Below are 23,535 nucleotides of genomic sequence, written 5' to 3'. Positions count from 1 at the left end.
CAGGGTTCCAGTGACGGGCGACAGCCTTGTGTGAGGGTAGAGAGACATCTTGGGTGAGCAGCTGGGGTGTTCCGTTTTCTCTTTGGGAAATATGGTCACCCTGTCAATATCTCCATATCAGATTTGTTCGGTTCACAAGCAAAATTATGTTTTTTCTGTCAGTTCTGGACACATAACCTGGGATCTGAAAATCAAGCTCAGTTCTCAATAACTAAGATTCTGCAGCTGAAATCTAGTTACCAATTCTGTTGATGATGCACATGCTAGAATAAAATTCAGCGCCCTCTGACCACACACTGGGATAACAGGAGTAAAATGACAAAAATATGATACTTTGCTTTTAAATACCCAAGGGGCTGACCTCGAGTGTGGGGAAGTAGATGCCAATTTTGAAGTCTGAGTGTAGCTGCATTTTTGCTCAGATTCAGCAAATCATTTAAGCCTGCTCTTAAGTATGTGCTTAAGTTTCATTCAATTAAGCATTTGCTTATGTGCTTCGCTGAATTGGGCCTTGAAGATGACAGTGTAATATGTGACACTATTAAAGTAAATCAGTTCATATTGATTATAGAATAAATTCTGCTCTCTCATTAGGCCTGTGAAATTCCCATCCTTCTTGCATGATCTTTGAGGTATTTGGGGTTGAAAGATGCTATAAAAATGTAAACCAATGAAGAGACATCTATGCTTGATACTGTTACAATGTGTAATATCTGTGCAAACAAAAGCTTTCTAAATTTGCTACAATTCACAACCAGTTTGTTAGAAAAGTGCCTGTGCACTGCTTATATGCAAGATCAAAACAAAAAACTATTTTTTACTGTTTTATTGATTATAATAGAAACTGTTGACTCCAAATTCACAATTTTATATATACACATTACCATAAATACAACATAAATTTTTGTCAAACATTTTATCAAATTCTAATACAAAATCATCATTTCTGAATATTTTTCTGCTAAAATTTTCAAAACACATAAATGGTATCCTGTACTGTACATTATTCTGGAAGCAAATCCTCTCCTAACTCTTCATCAGCAAACTCATCTTCATCCATTCTTTTCCTTGCTGCAGTTTTTGGTCTCTCTGTTTGTGGTCCAAGTGGATCTACATAGGAAGCATCTAGGATTCAAAAGAAAATAGTTGAAACATAAGCTTTATTTTAAAGCAATTTAGCTTGCATCAATCACACGAGACTAAAATCAAGAATTATGTGGAGCATGCTATAGATGTGCATGATGCTTTACACGAGACACTGATTTTGTGCCCTGAAAAATGCACCGCTTTGGAATTTATTAGCTAAAAAAAGACGGTTACTCACCTTTGTAACTGTTGTTCTTCAAGATGTGTTGCTCATATCCATTCCAGTTAGGTGTGCGCACCGCACGTGCACGTTCGTTGGAAGACTTTTTACCCTAGCAACTCCAGTGGGCCGGCAGGTCGCCCCCTAGAGTGGCGCCGCCATGGTGCTCGATATATACCCCTGCCGGCCCACCTGCTCCTCAGTTCCTTCTTGCCGGTTACTCCGACAGTGGGGAAGGAGGGCGGGTGTGGATGGATATGAGCAACACATCTCGAAGAACAACAGTTACAAAGGTGAGTAACTGTCTTTTCTTCTTCGAGTGATTGCTCATATCCATTCCAGTTAGGTGAATCCCAAGCCTTACCTAGGCGGTGGGGTCGGAGTGAGAAGTCGCGGCATGGAGCACTGCAGAGCTGAAGGCCGTGTCATCTCTGGACTGCTGGACCAGGGCATAATGGGAAGCGAAGGTGTGGACGGAGGACCAGGTTGCCGCCCTACAAATCTCCTGGATGGGCACGCAGGCGAGGAACGCCATTGATGATGCTTGTGCCCTGGTGGAGTGCGCAGTCACATGGCCCGTAGGGGTGTGAGCCAAGTCATAACAGGCCCTGATACAGGACGTCACCCACGAGGAGATCCTCTGTGAGGAAATGGATAGTCCTTTGATTCGGTCCGCTACTGCCACGAAGAGCTGGGGGGATTTGCGGAACGGTTTGGTCCTCTCCACATAAAATGCGAGTGCCCGGCGGACATCAAACAAGTGGAGTTGTTGCTCCCTGCGGGACAAATGGGGCTTTGGGAAGAAGACAGGGAGAAAGATCTCCTGGTTGACGTGAAAGGCTGAGACCACCTTGGGGAGAAAGGCAGGGTGTGGCCTCAGTTGCACCTTGTCTTTATGGAAGACCGTATACGGTGGATCTACCGTGAGGGCCCGGAGTTCTGACACCCATCTGGCTGAGGTGATGGCCACCAGAAAAGCAGTCTTCCAGGAGAGAGAGAGCAGGGAGCAAGTCGCTAACGGCTCAAATGGAGGGCCCATGAGCCGAGTCAGAACCAGGTTGAGATCCCAGGTAGGAGTAGGGGGTTGAACCTGAGGGTAGAGACGTTCTAGACCTTTCAGGAATCTAGTCACCGTAGGGTGAGAGAAAACCGAACGGCCATCTTTCCCCGGATGAAAGGTGGAGGTAGCCACCAGATGCACTCGAAGGGACGATATCGCCAGGCCCTGCTGCTTGAGGGACCAGATGTAATCGAGAATACTGGCGATAGAAACCTCCATAGGGAGAAAACCCCTCTCTGTGCACCAACAGGAGAAACGCTTCCACTTGGCCGAGTACGTTGCTCTAGTGGAAGGTTTCCTGCTGCCCAGTAGTACTTGACGTACAGGAGTAGAGCACCGTAGTTCGACCTGGTCAGCCACTCAGGAGCCACGCCGTGAGGTGTAGAGACTGAAGGTCCGGGTGACGGAGTCTGCCATGGTCCTGGGTGATCAGGTCCAGGTAAAGCGGCAGGGGGACTCGGTCAGCCAGAGACAGGTCCAGCAACATCGGATACCAATGTTGTCTGGGTCACGCTGGAGCTATCATAATCAAGCGGGCTCTGTCCCTGCGCACCTTCAGAAGGACCTTGTGGATAAGCGGGAACGGAGGGAACGCATAGAGCAGGTGCGTCGTCCACGGGATAAGGAAGGCATCCGCTACCGACCCTGGTTCCCGCCCTTGAAAGGAGCAGAACATCTGGCATTTCCTGTTCCCTCTGGACGCGAAGAGGTCCAGCCGGGGACAACCCCACCTCTGGAAGAGTGAGAGGGCGACGTCCGGGCGAAAGGACCAGTCGTGCGAAAGAAAGGAACTGCTCAGACGGTCTGCCAGCGTGTTCCGTACTCCGGGGAGAAAGGAAGCCATGAGGTGAATGGAGTGGGCTATACAAAAGTCCCAGAGCCGCACTGCCTCCTGACATAGGGGAGAGGATCTCGTGCCGCCCTGCTTGTTGATATAGTACATGGTCGTCGTGTTGTCGGTGAATACCAAGACACAGCGACCTTGAAGCTGATGGGAGAACGCTTGGCAAGCAAGGCGGACAGCTCTCAACTCCCGTATGTTGATGTGGAGGGCCACTTCCTGAGGAGACCACTGGCCCTGCGTCCTCAGGGTTCTGAGGTGGGCCCTCCAGCCCAGGTCTGAGGCATCCATTGTTAGGGATACCGAGGGTTGCGGCGGATGAAATGGGAGCCCCGCACACACTACGGACTGGTCTAGCCACCACCGGAGGGAATCCAATACCTCCTGGGGGATGGTGATAACCGCGTCCAGCAGATGCCTGGCCAGATGGTATTGTGTGATAAGCCAGGACTGGAGGGGCCTCATGCGAAGCCGTGCATAACCCGTAACAAAGGTGCAGGCCGCCATGTGGCCTAAGAGGGTAAGGCATGTCCTTATAGAGGTCAAGGGAGCCGACTGTAGACGCCGAATGATGGCCGACAGCGTCTGGAACCTGGACAGCGGCAGAACGGCCCTGGCCAAGGTAGAGTCCAGAATGGCCCCGATGAACTCTATCCTCTGCGTGGGGAGCAGAGTGGACTTGTCCACGTTGATAATGAGGCCCAAATCTCCAAAGAGTCTGCTGATCTTGTGGACGTGGTTGCGGACCTGCGACTGATGTGCCTTGAATCAGCCAGTCATCAAGGTAGGGGAATACGTGTATGCGACTGCGTCGAAGATATGCGACGATGACAGCCATGCATTTCGTGAATACCCTCGGGGCCGTGGAGAGGCCAAACGGGAGGACCGCAAACTGATAATGGTGGCGGTCGACCACGAACTGAAGGAAGCGTCTGTGTTGCGGAAAAATGGCTATATGAAAATAAGCGTCCTGCATGTCGAGGGCGACGTACCAGTCTCCAGGATCCAGAGATGAGATAATGGTCCCCAGGGATATCATGCAGAACTTCAACTTCACCATATGTTTGTTGAGTTCCCGCAGGTCGAGGATGGGTCTGAGGCCTCCCATGGCCTTGGGGATCAGAAAGTAGTGGGAATAAAACCCCTTGCCCTTCTCGTTCTCCAGAACCGCCTCTATGGCTCCTTTGTCGAGGAGCGTCCGCACCTCCTGAAGGAGGAATTGCTCGTGAGAGGGGTCCCTGAAGAGGGACGAGGGTGGGGGGTGGGAGGGAGGGTGTGAAATAAATTGCAGATGGTATCCCTTTTGCACAGTGCGTAAGATCTAACGGTCGGAAGTTATTTGGGTACACGCCGGGAGGAAGAACGAAAGGCGGTTGGAAAATGGGGGGGATGGATCTGTGGGGAAAACTGGTACAGCGTCCTTGGGCGCACCTTCAAAAAGAAGGTTTTGGGCCAGGTGGGGCTTTAGAGGAGCCCTGATTCTGCCCCCCTTGGTTGCCCAATTGTCTGCGCCGGCCATTCCTGCTTCGGCGTCTACTAAAGTCCTGCCGCGGGCGGTACTGGGGATAGCGCCGGCGCTGCTGTTGCTGTTGCAGCCGGAAGGGTCTGCATTGCGTCCCAGGCGTATGCATCCCTAGAGAGCGCATGATGACCCTATTGTCTTTCAGGCTTTTCAGCCTGGGGTCAGTCTTCTCTGAAAACAGGCCCTGACCTTCAAACAGGAGGTCCTGGATGGTGTGTTGGAGCTCCGGAGGAAGGCCAGAAACCTGTAGCCAGGAGATGTGGCGCATTGTAACCCCTGAAGCCAGAGTTCTAGCAGCCAAGTCTGCCGCATCCAAGGATGCCTGCAATGAAGTTCTTGCGACCTTCTTGCCTTCATCAAGAATTGCCGCGAATTCTTGACGCGCATCCTGAGGCAACAACTCCTTGAGCTTATCCGCTGCTACCCAGGAGTTATAGGCATAGCGGCTAAGGAGTGCCTGTTGGTTAGAGACCCTGAGTTAGAGGGCGCCCGCTGAGTAGACCTTCCGGCCTAGCAGGTCCATTCGCCTCGCCTCCTTGGACTTCGGTGCTGGGGCCTGCTGCCCGTGGCGCTCCCTCTTGTTCACAGACTGCACGACGAGGGAGCACGGGGTTGGGTGGAGATGCAGGTACTCATATCCTTTGGAGGGTGCCATATACTTGCGCTCCACCCCACGTGCAGCAGGAGGGATGGAGGCCGGTGATTGCCAGATGGTATTAGCATTGGCTTGAATAGTCCTGATGAAGGGAAGGGCGACTCTGGTGGGAGCATCCGCTGAGAGAATGCTCACCACAGGATCTTCAATTTCCGAAACCTCCTCAGCCTGCAAATTCAAGTTTTGCGCTACACGCCTGAGGAGGTCCTGGTGCGCCCTGAGGTCGAGTGGGGGAGGACTGGAGGATGACGTTCCCGCCACTGCCTCATCGGGGAAGGACGACGAGGAGACCCCCGGTAGGAGCAGGTCCATGGGGGGTTCCGTCTGTACCAGCACCTCTGATTCTGGAGGGAGCTCAGGGTCCTGCTGGTTAGATGGTCTTCCCCCGCCGGAGGGGGGAAGGGCGAGACAACGAGGCCTCCGGAGCCCTGCGCTCAGATGCCACTGGTTGAGATGGAATGTGTTGAGGGCCCTGGGCTTGATGGTACGCCCAGGGTATCCAGAAACCCCACTGCTGCGGTCCCTGATCCTGCGGAGGAGGGTCATGGAAGAGGGCCGTGGGTCTGTCCACGTCCAGGGCGTACATGCTGTCTGCCTGCGATGAGACAGACGGCTGCCGGGAAGGCTAGGGGGGCCGAACATGGCTGATAGGGCTCCCTCGGTCTCGATGTCGACGATCTTCTTGGTGCCAGGGACCAGTCCTGGGAATTGTACCGGTGCCAGGATCGGGAACGGGACCTGACACCAGCGCGGTGCCGGGAGGTTGACCGGGACCTGCCGCCAGCGCGGTGCCGGGAGGTCGACCGGGACCGGGACCTGCCACCAGCTCGGTGTCGGGAGGTCAACCGGGGTGCTGACCGCCGACGGGAACAGCTCCTGGAGTCTCGGTGCCGGTAGCGGCGACTTGATCCAGACCGGTGCCGGGAGAAGCGAGACCGTCTGGAAGATGACCGGCGCCGTGAGTGCGACCGGTACCGCTGAGGGGAGCAGTGCCGGGACTGCGAGCGGCGCCTGGAGCGAGAACGTCCATGGTGCCGGGACCTTGAGGGGGATCGGTGCCGGCTGGGCGAGTCTGGAGATGGTGCCTGCATTGTCGCAGGTTTGCCTCTAGATATAACCCGCACCGGGTGTACCAGGGGTTGAGGCTGGGTAGGCTCCGTGAGAGCGATTAGGTCCCGCGCCGAAGTGAATGTCTCTGGTATCGAAGGGACCAACAGCTCAATCCCAGATCTTATGGGGGAGCTAGGAGGGACCGGACTTGACGGACCTCCGGGGCTCGGAGTCAACAGAATCCCTGCTGGTGGTGCCACGGCAGAGGTAGGTGCCGGGCGCTCCGCTCGAGTCTGCGAGGCTGAAGTTGCAGATGTCGAGGGCCTTGCGTCGGGTCCCGGTGCTGGGGAAGGTCTGTGCCAGGGCGTCTTTCCGGTGCCGGCGCGGTCCGGTGCCGGCGCTCTGCGTCGGGGCCACAGGGTTAAGTGCCGCTTCCATCAGGAGAGTCCTTAACCTCTGGTCCCTCTCCTTTTTTGTCTGAGGCTTAAAAGCCTTACAGATGCGGCACTTATCTGAAATGTGCGATTCCCCCAGGCACTTCAGACAGGTGCTGTGGGGATCGCTGGTCAGCATCGGCTTTTTGCAGGCCGAGCACTGTTTGAACCCTGGCGAACCAGGCATGGGCCCGGTGCCGGGTGCAGGGAAGGGCTACAGCCCAAACCTGCTAATAAGTATATACAGCTATACTACAATTAACAATAACTAACTACAATTTACAACTATCTACAACTAAGAGAACAGTGAAACGAAGGAGAGCTAGGGACGTGGAGGACAGCTATGCCACGCTCCACAGTTCCAACGACCGACACGGTGGTAAGAAGGAACTGAGGAGCGGGTGGGCCGGCAGGTTTATATATCGAGCGCCATGGCGGCGCCACTCTAGGGGGCGGCCCACTGGAGTTGCTAGGGTAAAAAGTCTTCCGACGAACGTGCACGCATGGCGCGCACACCTAACTGGAATGGATATGAGCAATCACTCGAAGAACCACCATTATATCCAAGTGCAGTCTCACTGAAGTCAATGAGATTCTGCATTGTGTAAGAGTCTATGCAGGTTTGGGTTCTACATTACTCCATTACAGAACAGGAGGAAGAGAACAATAGTGGTCATGCATATGTTCTGGTGGCTAGAGTTTCTTTTTCAACATTCTTTCTAGTGCTTTATTACAACTATATAGTTAATATGCAAGACTTAGAAAAATAGGTTTTAGGAAGGAGCTTGGAAGAAGAGTAATGTTGGATGAGTTCAGTAAGAGAATTCCAGGCACTAATATCAGAGGGGTAGCCGTGTTAGTCTGGATCTGTAAAAGCAGCAAAGAATCCTGTGGCACCTTATAGACTAACAGACGTCTGTTAGTCTATAAGGTGCCACAGGATTCTTTCCAGGCACTAATGAATTTCAATGGGATTGAGGTGCCTATCTCCCTTAGGCTCTTTTGAAAAGCTCCCCATAATAAAATGTGATTGTAAAAGTACAAAAACTGGCAGAGGATTGCAGTGAGCAGACTTGGTAGTTTAAACCACCTTTTTAAATGGATATGTCCCTTTGAGAACATATAAGCATAAGTTAATGATTTTATGGTAGACCTGGGAACAAAGAAGCTATAACTAATTTTCATCCATGTTTCATGATGAAAATGCTTCCATAATTTGTGCAATTCAATATGATATTCAGCAATATTTCTCATTCCATTTGTCTAGGCAAGATGGAGCAACTCAGAAGGTACCACAGTTCACTTGCCTATTTCTTTATTACCACTGCTTTCATAAGGCTCATTTGTTCCAGGCAAAGCCCTTAGCTTGGCACTTAGTCGTTCCCCCTTAGCGCTACCACCATCTGGGGGGAAAAAAAGAGAAACCACAATAAAACACTGTCACATACTTCATGAAAGCAAGATAGGCAATTGAAATTGGACTAATTTGCATTAAATAATTTTTTAAATATCTTACACCATTATTTTCCTGATGGCCATCATACTGAATTTTAATATGGATTTCTAAAAATATGACACCTGTGATCTGTATATGTGTATCAAAATACACAGTGCCACTCATGCTCTGGGATAATTAAACTTTTATTGTACAGCTTTTTAGCTTCAAATTTTAACAGCTTAAAACATCTATTAAAATTAAGGAAAATTAATATTTGAGGGTTTAAATAGATTACAACATGTGGGTCCTACAAATGATGCCTGTTTTACAATGCATACAAACATTTCAGACATGTATATCTATTCATATATTGGTGTGATTCACCTGTCAGACACTATCAGTCTTAAATCCAGAACACTTACTTTGCCTTTTATTAGAAAAGTCTGAGGCGCATGGGCTGTTGGCATGGCAGTCAGGCACAGTTCATACATACAATACATCTTGGCTCTGCATCTTGCTGTAAACATTCTATTCACAGCTCAATTTGCAATGGGCCCCCTGGAATGTGACTGTTCTGATGGCTGCCTAGTACCCAGACACTGTTAGATTAACATTCTATTGCCACAGCAGTATTCCAGACCCTCTAAACGGTCTATTCACAGGGCAACCTTGAATCTTTTTCACAGTTTATAGAAAGCTTTCAATTTTGTCTGCTGGAACAATTTGTGATTCAATATTTTGCTTCCAGGGGAAAATGCCCTTTGTTTTGCATTGGTGTATTTACAGAGCATCTTATGCCATGCAGCCAAACATAAATATACTTCTTTGCAACATGGAACAATGCTGTTATTAGAAATGTTCCCAGCTGAAAGGGAACAGGCAAAGAGTATGAAGTCAGGAGTTGGCTACAAATTGTAATTCCCATATTTATTACAAATATTGTTAATAAATTGTTATAATTTTTACAAGTGTATTCTTCCTCAGGGAAGACAAATATTTATTTTACTCTGATATTGCTGAGTGCAGCATGGTCAGCCATTCACAAGCCCTGCAGGAGGACATCGCTTCTGTTCCAAGGAACATATAATCTGAGGGTATGTCTACATCTAAAATTTTGCAGCACTGGTTGTTACAGCTGTATTAGTACAGCTGTATAGGGCCAGCGCTGCAGAGTGGCCACACTTACAGCAACCAGCGCTGCAAGTGGTGTTAGATGTGGCCATACTGCAGCGCTGTTGGGCGGCTTCAAGGGGGGTTCGGGGAATGCGAGAGCAAACCGGGGAAGGAGACCAGCTTCGCCGCGGTTTGCTCTTGCGTTCCCCGAACCCCCCTGCAAACCGCAGGGAAGGAGACCTGCTTGCACGGAGGTTCGGGGAACGCGAGAGCAAACCAGGGAAGGAGACCAGCTTCGCCGCGGTTTGCTCTCGCGTTCCCCGAACCCCCCTGCAAACCGCAGGGAAGGAGACCTGCTTGCACAGAGGTTCGGGGAACGCGAGAGCAAACCGGGGAAGGAGACCAGCTTTGCCGCGGTTTGCTCTCGCGTTCCCCGAACCACCCTGCAAACCGCAGGGAAGGAGACCTGCTTGCACAGGGGTTCGGGGAACGCGAGAGCAAACCGGGGAAGGAGACCAGCTTCGCCGTGGTTTGCTCTCGCGTTCCCCGAACCACTCTGCAAACCGCAGGGAAGGAGACCTGCTTGTTCGGGGAACACGAGAGAAACCAGGGAAGGAGACCAGCTTCGCTGCGGTTTGCTCTCGCGTTCCCCGAACCACCCTGCAAACCGCAGGGAAGGAGACCTGCTTGCTCGGGGTTCGGGGAACGCGAGAGCAAACCGGGGAAGGAGACCAGCTTGATTACCAGAGGCTTCCTCAGGTATGCTGGGATACCTGCTTATTCCACAGAGGTCAAGAAAAGCGCTGGTAAGTGTCTACACTTGATTACCAGCGCTGGATCCTCGACACCCGAGACAAAACGGGAGTACGGCCAGCGCTGCAAACAGGGAGTTGCAGCGCTGGTGATGCCCTGCAGATGTGTACACCTCCTAAGTTGCAGTGCTGTAACCCCCTCACCAGCGCTGCAACTTTGTGATGTAGACAAGCCCTGAGTCAGACAGAGAAAATATAGTTTGGGGTATAGGCTGATGAGAAGGGTTTATAATTTATCTATTTTTGGTGGATTATTATCAAAAAGCTTCATGGATGAAATGTGTTTAATGGAGAGATTTGAATAAACAGAAACCAGTTGGGAGACAAGAGGCCTGATCCAAAGCTCAGTGAAGTCTCTTATTAACTACAATGTGCTTTGGACAAGACCCAGGGGCCAGGAAGTGAGTAGCGAGCTGGAAGAAGGTGTGAAGATGAGAATCGGAGGATTAAAAAGGGTCTGCAGGGAGAGAGAGAGTAGGTAGGATCTGTGCACCTAGGTGTTACAATAATGCAAATAATAAGGCCTTAGGACTCTGAAGACAGTAAGTTTGCACTTGATGATGAAAGTGACAGGAAAGGAAGGGATTTGAAGGGGCTACTAATAGCAGCAATTGTATAGATTTAATAGGTTAGTTTCAGAGAGAAGGAGGTTGCTGAAACCAAGATAAAGAAAATCAAGGTAGCATCTGACAGTTAGACAGGAGAGCGAGAAGCATGTAATTATAGAGATATTGCAAAGCAGCTGCTGTAGGGTTTGACATAAACAGAAAAACAGGAGAAGAGCTGAACATAAAAGGGAAAACCAGAAATGCAAACAGACTATAAATAAACTGAAGACTTGAAGAAGAGCTCTGTGTCGCTCAAAAACTTCTCTTTCACCAGCAGAAGTTGGTCCAATGAAAGATATTACCTTTCGCACCTTGTGTTTCTCATAAATGAACCATCCACTGTACTTCAGTACCCTAAATTGAGCAATTTTAACTATGAGGCCTCTTGGACTGAATCCTACGGTCTTTACGTAGCTTTTACTTAATCCTTACTCTGGCAAAATTCTCATGACATTAAGTTAATGGGACTTGTGACTGAATAAAAAAAATTAGGAAATCCACATCTACTCTAACACAAGAAACCACTTTTTTTCTGACAAAACTAGCAGACTGAAAAGAAAATGAAAGTTTTTTGAAGTGAAATACAACATGCACTATGTGATTTTCTGTCTGCATATTTACTCCTTATACATAAAACAGCACCCATATAAAATACAGTTCATTCTAATAACTAGTTAGACCTATCAGTCTTTTGCATCTGCCTTTAAATACTGATACTTTTACCAAGTTATTTGCTTTTTCAACATCGAGCCCAGAGATCGGCAACCTTTGGCATGTGGCTCACCAGGGTAAGCACCCTGGCGGGTCGGGCCAGTTTGTCAAACCAACCAACAAACTGATCCTATAAGTTTCTGCTCAAGCAAAACTCCCATATCCTTGGGGATTATGAATAGAGATTGAGAGGAAAAGCTGCTCCTACTTATCTTCAAGGTAATCTTTGCTTTTGGGAGGTGTTAAACCCTAGCAAGGGATGTATGACTTGGCCGTCACCGGGTAGTAATTAATAATCTTGCTGACTGAGAGCTTTATAATACAATAGGTAAGCAGTGAAAACTTCTGTCATAAAATATTACATTTTGCAGTTCTGTTTGCATATAAACATTTTATATTTTTTTTACTCTCTCTAAATGTGTAATTTGGCCAACTCCATGGAACTTAATTTTGCATCGTAGACTGTAGGATCTTGGGACCCCACATTGGACAGAAAAATTTCAGAGGAGGCGCTGGCTTTTAATGCATTTTAGCACAAATGTGCATACTTTACAGAGGTGAGATGTCTAGTCTGTAGTGAACAGAAAATCTGGTTTGCTTTAATATGCATTCCTCACTTGTGGGTTATGGAAATAACACCAAATTTCACCAAAAATGGCTTACTGATTTGTCTGCCTGTCTAGTCAAGGAAAAAGCTGTAAAATTAAATAAAAATGTGTTATTAAAAATGCATCACCCTTGATTAAAGAATAATTTACACAGACCTTTTAACACTTCTGAGAAAGGACTGCACCTATTTTCAGGGAAAGGACAGCTGCCAAAATGGGAGGAAAGACAGAGATCATGCAGAGAAAGAGTCAAAAGAAACCAAAAGCAGGACAAGTTCACAAACCTATTATAACCGCTGGGTTGACAGAAGGCATGTATAAAGAAAGGAAAATATAAAGATAACGTTAAGACAAAGGATGACAATGGAAGCTCTATGGAAGCAAGGAATTTCTGTGAGGTTTTATCTGCTAGAGTACAGATTCTAAGTTACAGTAATTGTTGGAAAGACTAAACAAGCACTTGCAGTAAAGATCCACTGCAAACATTTCTCAGACTGCAAATAAGTTCTGCCTGCATTAACAGAAACAGTACAAATAATAATAAGAGCAATTTCATCATTTACTTTTAAAATAATAAAAGTTACTGCCCATAATGAAAACAATATTTTATGCAGTCACAACATTTTAGTCAATTACACTTTATTTATTTATTTAACAATGGCAGATATAGTGAAGACTCGAACTAGCTCTTTGTGTCAGTGACTAACTTCCAGTGAAAGTAAAGTGACTTTAATCTGCAAAGGAGCAATTTATCATTCTCTATTAAAAAGCCATTACTACATCACCACTGTAATTAGTCTAGCAGAGCCATTCACACTATATTGATTTTTGGTCCATCCAAAATGCCAACAGACTAATACAATATTAATTAAACCAAAGAAAAACATTCCTTCAAAGAACTAAAATAAAAAAAAAAACCTTTAAAAGAATTTGAGTATAAAAGTAGGTTAAGATATTTTATAAATTTGATTTAAAAATTATATTTAATCACAAAAAGCAAGTAAACTTGGCATTATGGCTACCACTCTCATAATCTCCCTTGCTTTTCCTCTCAATCTGTGTGCATAATGGTTAATTGGATGTATATGTGCATAGAGATGGATAATACACTCCGAATCCTGGCATTTATTACTGTGCACAAAATCCTGTGCCAATCCTCCTGGGGCTTCCTAGCACAAATGGTCACACGCAGGAAAATAAAAAATTAACTTCTCATCTGCTAGTAGCTGCTAGGCTACTGATAGACTAGTTGTCATTTTCAAGTGTGAGGCTAACTCTAGAGGAAAGGTCAACAAAAAAATTAGAGGGTGTTATGGAAAAGTCAAGGTACCAATTATGTTCACAGCAAAATAGATTTGGAGACCATTTATTCAATACTCAGACAAAGTACATTCCCCTGTGAAAACACTAGCACACCTAACCAATTTTTTAAATTAACATTTGATTGATATGACTAGTCTGTTAAATATGAAATCAGAAATTTCACTTGAGTTCACAAAATCACTAGAAAAGACAAGTCATGGACGTTATAATCATGCTCACTCAGTAAGATCATAACACCCTGCTAAATAGAGAGATCTGATGACTGTATTCCTATGTGTCTCTACACAAGAGCTCATTGTTGTAATGATTAGTGCTTTGTTTTTATATTTACATGGCATGCATTTGTAAAGCTGTTAAAACTTCTAAATAAACAAAGCATTAAAATAAATAAATCATATATGCTTTTATCTGACCTTGGCAAGACACAAAACAAGGCTGATTAAGGGTAGAGTAGCAGACTTAACTCTGATTTTCCTATATGCAGAATTGTTGTAACTGTGCTGGTCACAGGATATTAGCGAGACAAGGTGGGTGAGTTAATATCTTTTACTGAACTAATTTCTTTTGGTGAAAGAGACAAGTTTTTGAGCTAACACAGAAGAAGAGCTCTGTGTAAACCTGAAAGCTTGTCTGTCTCTCTCTCCAACAGAAACTGATTCAATAAAAGATATTACCTAAAACACCTTGTGTCTCTGCTTTTCCTAGCTATTTATGTCATACGCTTAATGTAAAATTTAGTGTAATTACATATTGTGCATAAACGTGCACATTTATTAATGTTTACTCATATACTTTCAACTACACTTTAAAAGCTACTGTTGATTATTGTACATACAGATGGTGCAGACTGCTAGAAGGGAAAATTAAACAAAAAAGAACGAACATATAAAACAAAATCACTGTTAATTTTTATGTGGAAGAATGATTAGTACAGCAAAATCCTGTATACATAGTTCTACTTTGGAACACTTAAAGGTTTGGCACTGCTATATCCAGCTGAAATGGTTCTAATTTCTCTGCAAATGTTTTTGTACTTCTTAGTCGGCAGATTAGTTACATGTGTAATGCCGACAGACCCCGGTCGTTGATGGGTGGGGTTACAAACTTCCCCTAGCTGAGGAAGCATGTCCCAAGCTTCAGAGACTTCCCAGTTGAAATCCTGGACAAGCCCCCACTTGTTACACCAACAGACCCTGGTTGTCGGCGGGCAGGATCGAACCTGGGACCTCTGGAGCTTAGTGTATAAACATCTACCACATAGGTGGGCAAACTTTTTGGCCCAAGGGTCCCATTGGGGGGGAGAGGGATAGCTCAGTGGTTTGAGCATTGGCCTGCTAAACCCAGGGTTGTGAGCCTGAGGGGGCCACTTAGGGATCGGGGCAAAAAATTGGTCCTGCTAATGAAGGCAGGGGACTGGACTCAATGACCTTTCAAGGTCTCTTTCAGTTCTAGGAGACTGGTATATCTCCAATTACTATCTTTATCTTTTTATTGGGGAATAGAAATTGCATGGCAGCCCATGAATGCTCACAAAATTGGGGTTGGGGTTTGGAAGGAGGTGAGGGCTCTGGATAGGGGTGCAGGCTCTGGGGTGGGGCTGGGGATGAGGAGTTTGGGGCATAGAAGGGTGCTCTGGGCTGGGACCAAGGGATTCGTAGGATGGGAGGGGCTGGGGGAGGGGTGTGGGAAGGGGAGCAGTTTCTGGCTGGGAGTGCGGGCTCTGGCGTGGGGCAGGGAAGAGAGGTTTGAAATGCAGGAGGGTGCTCTGGGCTGGGATCTAGGGGTTTGGAGAGCAGGAGGGGGATCAGGGGTGGGGCAGGGGGCTGGGGCCTGGGGAGAGGCTCAGAGGTGCAGGCTCCGAGCAGTGCTTACCTCAAACAGCTCCCAGAAGCAGTGGCATGTCCCTTCTCTGGCTCCTACACTGAGGTGCGGCCAGGCAGCTCTTCAGGCTGCACCGTCCGCATGTACCGCTTCTGCAGCTCCCATTGGAGCGCCGGAGGGGGACACTGGAGCACGTAGGAGCCGGAGAGGGGCAATGCCACGGCTTCTGGGAGCTGTGCGGTCTGGCTCCCGACTCTGCGCCCTGGCTAGAGCTTAAGAATGGCCATACTGGGTCAGGTCAAAGGTCCATCCAGCCCAGTATCCCGTCTACCAACAGTGGCCAATGCCAAGTGTCCCAGAGGGAGTGAACTTAACAGGTAATGATCAAGTGATCTCTCTTGCCATCCATCTCCATCCTCTGACAAACAGAGGCTAGGGACACCATTCCTTACCCATCCTGGCTAACAGTCCTAGCCTGTTATAGTCCTAGCCTTCACAACCTCCTTGGGCAAGGAGTTCCACAGGTTGACTGTGCGCCAGAGCGGCCCCCGACCCAGTGCCCTGGCTGGAGCGCCAGAGCAGGGCTGAGCCATGTGGTGAGGCCTGTGACCCAGATGGAGTGCTGGAGCGGCCCCAGCCAGAGCGGAGCTGAGCCACGTGGTGCAGCCCCTGACCCGTGGGCTGTAGTTTGCCCACTCCTGCTCTACCACATGAGCTAAAAACCAACTGGCTCTTAGCTAAGGCTATAGCTATATAAGGCTATATTTAACTCTCTCTAAGTGGTCTCACTGCCACTAGATGGGACAGAACACCACATCCAGGAGGTGTGTGGCTTACACATGTATACCACATTAGTCAAATTGTACAGATTTACAGCTGGTATTTCTAAGCAAACTTTCAGTGGTCGTAAGTTAGAGAGGTGGGAAGAACAATTACAACACAAGCAATTCCTCCAAAATGACAGAATACACTAATTCTATTTTTAGTACTATTTTACACAATGTATATGAGGCACAGAACATGCATGAAATACTTTCTTTTCTCAGACTATTAAGGGTGAAATCATTTTGTTAGATCTAAGTCACCTTAAAAAATTAAAGTGTCTGAAATAAAGTGCATAGTGGGCTAAAGTTCTTAACAGAGAATCAGGATGCTTCACCAACCCAAAATGTGTTTGAAGGACATAGAGAGAAGCATTTACACTTTGGGTGGTGCGGGGTGGTCCATAGAGAAAAGGGAGCTTGGTTTGGTTTAGCCAAAACCCATGAATTCAGCACTCTGACCAGCTAATGCAAAGTATTTTATCTAAAAACCTGCTTAAGTGTAAACTATTTCTAGCATGTTAAGCTAACCCATAGAGTGTGTTAATACGCAGAAAACATGTTCAATTTATTCTAATGTGAGAATTTGGAGTTAATGGAGCACGAAGGGGGAAATAGTCCTGCCCCCTCCCCCGAAAGCCAACTGAAAAATGCAACTGACTGTGAGGCTCTTGCCTTAAGATAGGGAGAAGACTTTTTGCAAATCTCTTGCCTTAGAGTGCAGATCTGAACGGCAATGCCTATTGCCCTTCACTTCTCTAAAATCCATGTCCCTTTATTACACAAGGAGCTTCCTGTAGGCTCTACTGAGTGTGTACAGATATGAGGAGTCAACCCTATTCCACCCTCTGAGATAACTGCAGGAGGGATGGAGAGGACAAAGAAACTCAAGATTTTCCTTGTGGAGTTTCCTTCACTTTTTTCCCAGCTGGGGTCTGGGGAGTCATGGAGAAGGCAAGGAATGCAGCCTTTCAATCCAATGGATTCTGGAGATGGATGGGAGAAGGGGACCAACCCACCCTCAGACAACTCACTCACTCTAAACTGCGTCTCTGGGCCACTACCTCCTCTGTATTTTTTTTTTATTACAGAAAAGCATTGTAAGGTGAGGTACCATCTCATCCCGTCACCAAAAAAAAAATAAAAGATTTCAAAATGCAAATATGATGCTTGCTGAGAAAAGATAAGTTTAGGAGAACACCAAAGTGGTCAAATTTTGGATGTTCATTTTAGTTATAATCTTTGAAATTGCCAGATCCAGACTGTGTCTGGATCTTCTAGTGATACTTCTGGGTCTGCCTGTAAAAGAAAGAAAGAATTCCAAGCTTATTTCTCATCTTTCTGTTGTAGCAAAATGCTCCTTGGCTGTGCATTCAAAAACAAAAGAACACTGAAACTATTTAAAGGGTCAGGAACATATTTCTTCTGGAAAAACTTGCCAACAATACAAAAATAAATTGTAGTGATTTCAATACAACTTGGTTCCCTTTTTTGAAATTTGAACTAATTAAACCTTCAAAAGCAACCAAGACTGGATAACTTTTAACTGCTTTTCTTTGTTATGATAGAGGTACAGTCCTCCCAGGGCAGTCCCTAGCCATTTGGGTGCCCTATGCAGCCCCAGACCTCCCCCAGGGTCTGGGAGGCAGGAGCTATGGGGATCCACTTTTGGGGGCTCCACAAGCCCAGACTGGCCTGGGGGATTAGCTGGGGGCCAGGAGCAGCCCACTCCGCTTCCCTCACCCTGGCCCCAGCCTGTTGCTCTGGGGAAGGGATCCCCACCACCACTCAGCAGCAGCGGCAGGAAGCGGAACAGCCCAGCCCGCTTTACTCCACCAGCTCCCAGCTGTGGTATTCTGCTTCCCACCACGGGTGAGAGCCGAGGGCAGTCATTTCCCCAACCCAAGTCATATGGCTGCGGCCAGGGCAAGGGAAACAGAGTGGGCTGGGGCCGTGTCTCTCTGCTTCCTGCTGCTGTTGAGTGTGGGTCATTGGACGAAGAGGTGGAATGGGGGTGGGCTGCGGAGGGATTGGGGGGGAAGGGTAAGAGGCAGGGTGGAGGGAGTTGTCTGGGGCCCCATGCCCCCGCCCTCCCCCGCCCGGGATGGCCCTGCCTGTTGCAGGGCGGGGCTGGCAGAGGGATAGGGCTGGTGCTGGTGCGTGTGCAGCACGCAGATACCTAGGGCACCATGAAATTTGGGGCAATTTGGTGCTGAAAATTTCGTGGTGCCCTAAGTAGCTCTGTATGCCTAAGGACGGTCCTGAGTCCTCCACTGAACACTCTTGAAGATCTCTGTTTTTCTGGTCTCCCCTTTTTGTACTCTATCTACCATATGTATGCATGCAAGAGTTGAATTCTTAGGATTATGCTGTAATGCAGGAGTCGGCAACCTTTCAGAAGTGGTGTGCCGAGTCTTCATTTATTCACTCTAATTTAAGGTGTTGCGTGCCGGTCATACATTTTAATGCTTTTAGAAGGTCTCTTGCCATAAGTCTATATTATATAACTAAACTATTGTAAGTAAAGTAAACAAGGTTTTCAAAATGTTTAAGAAGCGTCATTTAAAATTAAATTAAAATGCGGATCTTACGCTGCCAGCCTGCTCAGGTCACTGCCAGGCTGGGGTTCTGTTCACGTAGGCCAACAGCGGGCTGAGCAGGGCCTGCGGCCGGGACCTCAGACCTGGGGGGGGGTGGTTTCAGGGGTCAGGGCAGAGGGCGGGGGAGGAGGTTCAAGGCAGAAGGCTGGGGTAGGGGGGGATTCATGGATCAGGGCAGAAGGCTGGGTGTGTGTGAGGGTTCAAAGGTCAGGGCAGAGGGCTGGGGTCGTATGGGGGTGCAGGGCAGAAGGCTGAGTGTGGGGGGGTCATCAGGGCAGAGGGCTGGGGCTGTAGGGGTGCAAGGCAGAGGGCTGGGTGTGTGTTGGGGCGGGGGGTTCAGGGCAGAGGGTTGGGGGGTGCAAGGCAGAAGGCTGGGTGTGGGTGAGTTCAAGGGTCAGGGCAGAGGGCTGGGGGTATGGGGGCTGCAGGGCAGAAGGCTGAGAGTGTGGGGGGGTCAGGGCAGAGGGCTGGGTATGGGGGGGGTTCAGGGCAGAGGGATGGGGCTGTGGGAGTGCAGGGCAGAAGGCTGGGTGTGTGTTGGAGTGGGGGGGTTGAGGGCAGAAGGCTGAGTGTGTGTGGGGGTCAGGGCAGAGGGCTAGGCGGTATGGGGGGTGCAGGGCAGAAGGCTGGGTGTGGGGGGGGGTTGAGGGCAGAAGGCTGAGTGTGTATGGGGTGTCAGGGCAGAGGGCTAGGGGGTATGGGGGTGCAGGGCAGAAGGCTGGGTGTGGGGGGGGGTTGAGGGCAGAAGGCTGAGTGTGTATGGGGTGTCAGGGCAGAGGGCTAGGGGGTATGGGGGTGCAGGGCAGAATGCTGAGTGTGTGTGTGTGGGGTCAGGGCAGAGGGCTGGGGGTATGGGGGTGCAGGGCAGAATGCTGTGTGGGGGGGGGTCAGGGCAGAAGGCTAGGTATGTGGGGGGTGTTGATGGCAGAAGGCTGAGTGTGTGTGGGGCATCAGGGAAGCGGGGTGGGGGTATGGGGGCTGCAGGGCAGAATGCTGAGTGTGTGTGTGGGGGGGTCAGGGCAGAGGGCTGGGGTGCTTGGCTCGTAGGGGTGCTCCCAGCCCCCTGTCCTGCGTGGCTCATAGCAGGGGCCTGGAAGTGATGTGCCCTGTTCCACTCCCTTCCCCAAGGCCCCGTCCCTGCCTCTCTCTGTCGCCTCTACGGAGTTGTGTACACACTGCTGCTCTTCCCCCTCCCTCTCCCCCTCGCTAGTGCCATCAATTGATTGGTGCAGGGAACGAGAGGGGATGGGGCAGGAAAGCACCACGCTGGGGGAAGAAGCGGGGGAGGGGGAAGCTTGGCTGCCACAGAACCAAGCTTTTGCCTCCTGCCCCCGCAGAGGAGAGCAGTAGGCAGGGGGGCTGAGTGGGGCTGGGGGCCAGGGCTGCAGCAGGCAGCTGCGTGCCGCTCAAAATCGGCATGTGTGCTGTAGGTTGCTGACCCCTGCTGTAATGTTTCTCCTGCATCTTCTGTATAGTTTATTTCTGAAAAGTAGTAACTTATTTTTAAGTTTTATGGGCAAACCTAGCCTACTTAATTCTCCCAGCAGTCTCCCCTCTGCATGTGTTTTCAGTGTCACTGTCCAAAACAAAGGAACCTTGTACTATTATTGATTCAATTATACGTAAGCATACAATTCTGTCACAGATTCTGGGACCTCTAGGGCAGAGCTGGAGCAACTCTCAGCCCCAGGGTGGCAGCCAGCCCCGGGGCAGCAGCCCCCAGAATGGCGACCAGCCTAGGGCATGCCAGAGCAGTGGCTGGTGTTGGGTCAGCGGGCTGGAGCAGCAGTAATCAGCTCCTGCTGCAGAAGCAGCAGTGGGGCTGGAGCAGCTGCAAGCCCCAGAAGTGCTCTGTTTGTCGCCCCACAGGATATTTTAGTAAAAGTCAGGGATGGGTTGCGGGTGTCTGAATTTTTGTTTATTGCCTGTGACCTATCCCTGATTTTAATAAAAATACCTGTGACAGAATCTTAACCTTAACAATAAGTAAGTAGATACGGATAACATATTTGAAAAAGTTTATGAAAACTACTAAACAAAGAAACATAGGCATGTTTGGCTGCAAGAGAGTAAAGTTAAAAATTATAAAAAAGTAGTACGTAAAGACAATTCCCTTTTACTCAGCAGACAAGAACTGAGTTCAGGATTTCACATTTCTCCTGGATCAGCTAACAATATCAAATCTCTAAAAAAGTTAAGGAAAATGATCCCCACTGGTCTTTGTAAGGAAACTGAGAAAACAAATCCCCAAATTTGTGAATTATTTTTTTTTAGCAATAAACATACCAAAAAATCTTGAATAAAGTATCCCATATTTATGTTATGTGTGTGCCTCAGGCAGACTGTGTATATAGAATTTTTAAACTGTGAAACACAGACTTGCAATCCTGTTAAGCTACGCCAGGGGTAGGCAACCTATGGCACCGGTGCTGCCTTCGGCACGCAACCTGATTTTCAGTGGTACTCACACTGCCCAGATTCTGGCCACCAGTCCGGGGGCCTCTGCATTTTAATTTAATTTTAAATGAAGCTTCTTAAACATTTTAAAACCCTTATTTACTTTAATACAACAAGAGTTCAGTTATATATTATAGACTTATAGAAAGAGACCTTCTAAAAACATTAAAATGTATTACTGGCACGCGAAACCTCAAATTAGAATGAATAAATGAAGATTCGGCCCACCATGTCTGAAAGGTTGCCGACCCCTGAGCTACGCCAAGCACAGAAAATATGACTATTTAGGGCTTCTGGTCCCACTGAATCCTACTGCAAGTTTGTAAATGGGAGCTATACTACAATACAGTCCTTATGTCTATTGCCTCTTGTGTGCCAACTTCTTCACCGATAGTGTTTCACAGGGCTAGCATACCCAGTTATCAATCTGTGGTGCTTTGGACTGTTCTAAAAGTTTAAGTAGTACATCTTGCCTCAATTTTTAACTGGGAGCCCCAGTAGAAACGCCTCCAGGCTCAGGACAGAGCCTCCTTTGTAATACTGCTTATTTGCTGAGCTGTTTCAAAAACTGTTTGATTTTTGGTCAGTTGCACCAAATTTGCATAAATGAGCATCCTTAGAACCTTTTCCTACAAAAGTTTGTTTCCAAAGCCTAAATTCTTTTCAGTCTCTCAGGAGTTAAATACAATAACTGCAGAACTTTGCACAAAAATCAAAATCAATATGGAAGAGTGCCCAGCTACAGCTCAACTTGGACCCATTGCTCTTATGAGATTTGATCTCTTACAATAGCGTTCCAAGCGTCCATGCGTTTCTCTACATGTGGTCTATGGTGGATGTATGAATCTGTGGAGCTGAAAAAACTCAGTGCCTTAGAATGACTAGAGCTTGTGGTAGAAGTTCTTAATGAGTTCAACTCTCTGTCCATTTTCCACATACATTTTTTGTCCTTAAGAGAAGTATTGACAAAATGCTAGCTCAGGGTCTTTAATGCTGTCTTAAGAAAGATCCTAGCTGAGAAGAAGTTATTTCCCCTATTAGCTGTCCTCTTGCATTTACATCCTTATTTATTAAACTACCAAACATCCCTTACTCTCTCAGATAATGTTCCACTCTTTTACTAACATGGGTACATAGGATGACAGAATGTAGCTGTGAAAGAGGAAAGGGCCCCTTTGCAACACTTACACGGATATCTGGGCCATTGTTATGCACAAGTCTGAATCCTTTGGTCTGACCCCAACACTGCCCTCCATTTCTACCTAAACAAGCATGGGGTCCACAGGTCATCCTGCATGACTACTTTGTGACCAGACCATAGGTGCAGAGGACTTTGTTTGGGCCCAGCGCACTAAAGTGAATTTCTTCCTTAGGGTTCATAGGTAGGTCTCTACCAAATTCATAGGCCGTTTTGGTAAATTTCACAATCATAGGATTTTAAAAATCTGAAATTTCACAGTGTTGTAACCATGGGGGTCCTGACGCAAAAGGGGGTTGTGTGGGGTGGTTGCATGGATACTGTTGAGGGGATGTAGTATTGCCACCCTTACTGTTGTGCTGCTGCTGATGGCATCACTGCCTTCGGAGCTGGACCCCTAGACAGCAGCTGTGGAGTTTCCTGCAGCCAGGGGACGTTCCTGGAGCTGAGTCTGACCTGGCCCAGGGAGTGGATCATGCAGGAAAAGAGGAAGTTCCACCTTTTCCTAACTAAGCCATCACCCACCCGTAAGGCTGGCCCTTACCCCCGCATACCATGCCACCCTCACTTCTGTGCTGCTGCTGGCGTTAGCACTGCCTTCAGAACTGGGTGCCTGTTAGTAGCCACCACTCTATATCCTCCAGCCACCCAGCTCTGAAGGCAGCAAAGAAGTAAGGGTGGCAATACTGCAAGCCCCCTACAACAGCCAGGTTTCACAGGGGAGAGCAGATTTTACAGTCAAGAGCAGATTTCACGATCCATGATGTGTTTTTCACAACCATGAATTTGGTAGGGCCCTATTCATAAGGATCATGAATCTCCAAGACGCATACAGGTGACAAGAACCCAAAAATCAGTTATCAGAAAAAGAGGCAATCTGAAATGATATTATGATATGTTTTCTAGGTATAACAGTTTCCTATAACTTCAGATGTAATTAATGTGAATAAATGTTAGGTGACAGTACAGGTGTGTGTGATAAAGCTGACTAAAACATCCACATACACACAAGTGAGGCGCTCATATCCATGCAATAAATTGCAGAACTATGTATTGTTTACCATGCACTTTTGACTGCCTGACCTGCACATTGCTCACTAATCGATCTCTGTAGGATTTATTCTAATATTTCAACCCCGAGCAGACTCAAAAAACTG

At 47.8% G+C, this 23,535-nt stretch overlaps 1 protein-coding gene across 6 annotated transcripts in view; it reads right to left on the bottom strand.

The window, feature by feature from the left end:
* Positions 1-811: 811 nt before the first annotated feature.
* Positions 812-23,535, bottom strand: part of IFT88 (intraflagellar transport 88) — a 90,300-nt gene continuing 67,576 nt past the window's right edge. For 4 of the 6 annotated variants that reach the window (XM_030561596.1, XM_030561615.1, XM_030561632.1 and 1 more), the window contains 3 exons: positions 14,957-14,959; positions 8,176-8,271; positions 812-1,125 (listed from right to left, as the gene is read on the bottom strand). In XM_030561596.1, coding sequence (XP_030417456.1) covers positions 1,004-1,125; positions 8,176-8,271; positions 14,957-14,959 — 221 coding nt within the window. In that variant the 3' untranslated portion in view covers positions 812-1,003. The remainder of the gene's footprint in view (positions 1,126-8,175; positions 8,272-14,956; positions 14,960-23,535) is intronic. The other 2 variants (XM_030561605.1, XM_030561625.1) reach the window with 1 other exon arrangement.

The sequence above is a fragment of the Gopherus evgoodei genome, chromosome 1 (assembly GCF_007399415.2).
Source record: "Gopherus evgoodei ecotype Sinaloan lineage chromosome 1, rGopEvg1_v1.p, whole genome shotgun sequence".
Classification (NCBI taxonomy): Eukaryota; Metazoa; Chordata; order Testudines; family Testudinidae; genus Gopherus; species Gopherus evgoodei.
This window is presented reverse-complemented; position numbering and strand designations above follow the sequence as displayed.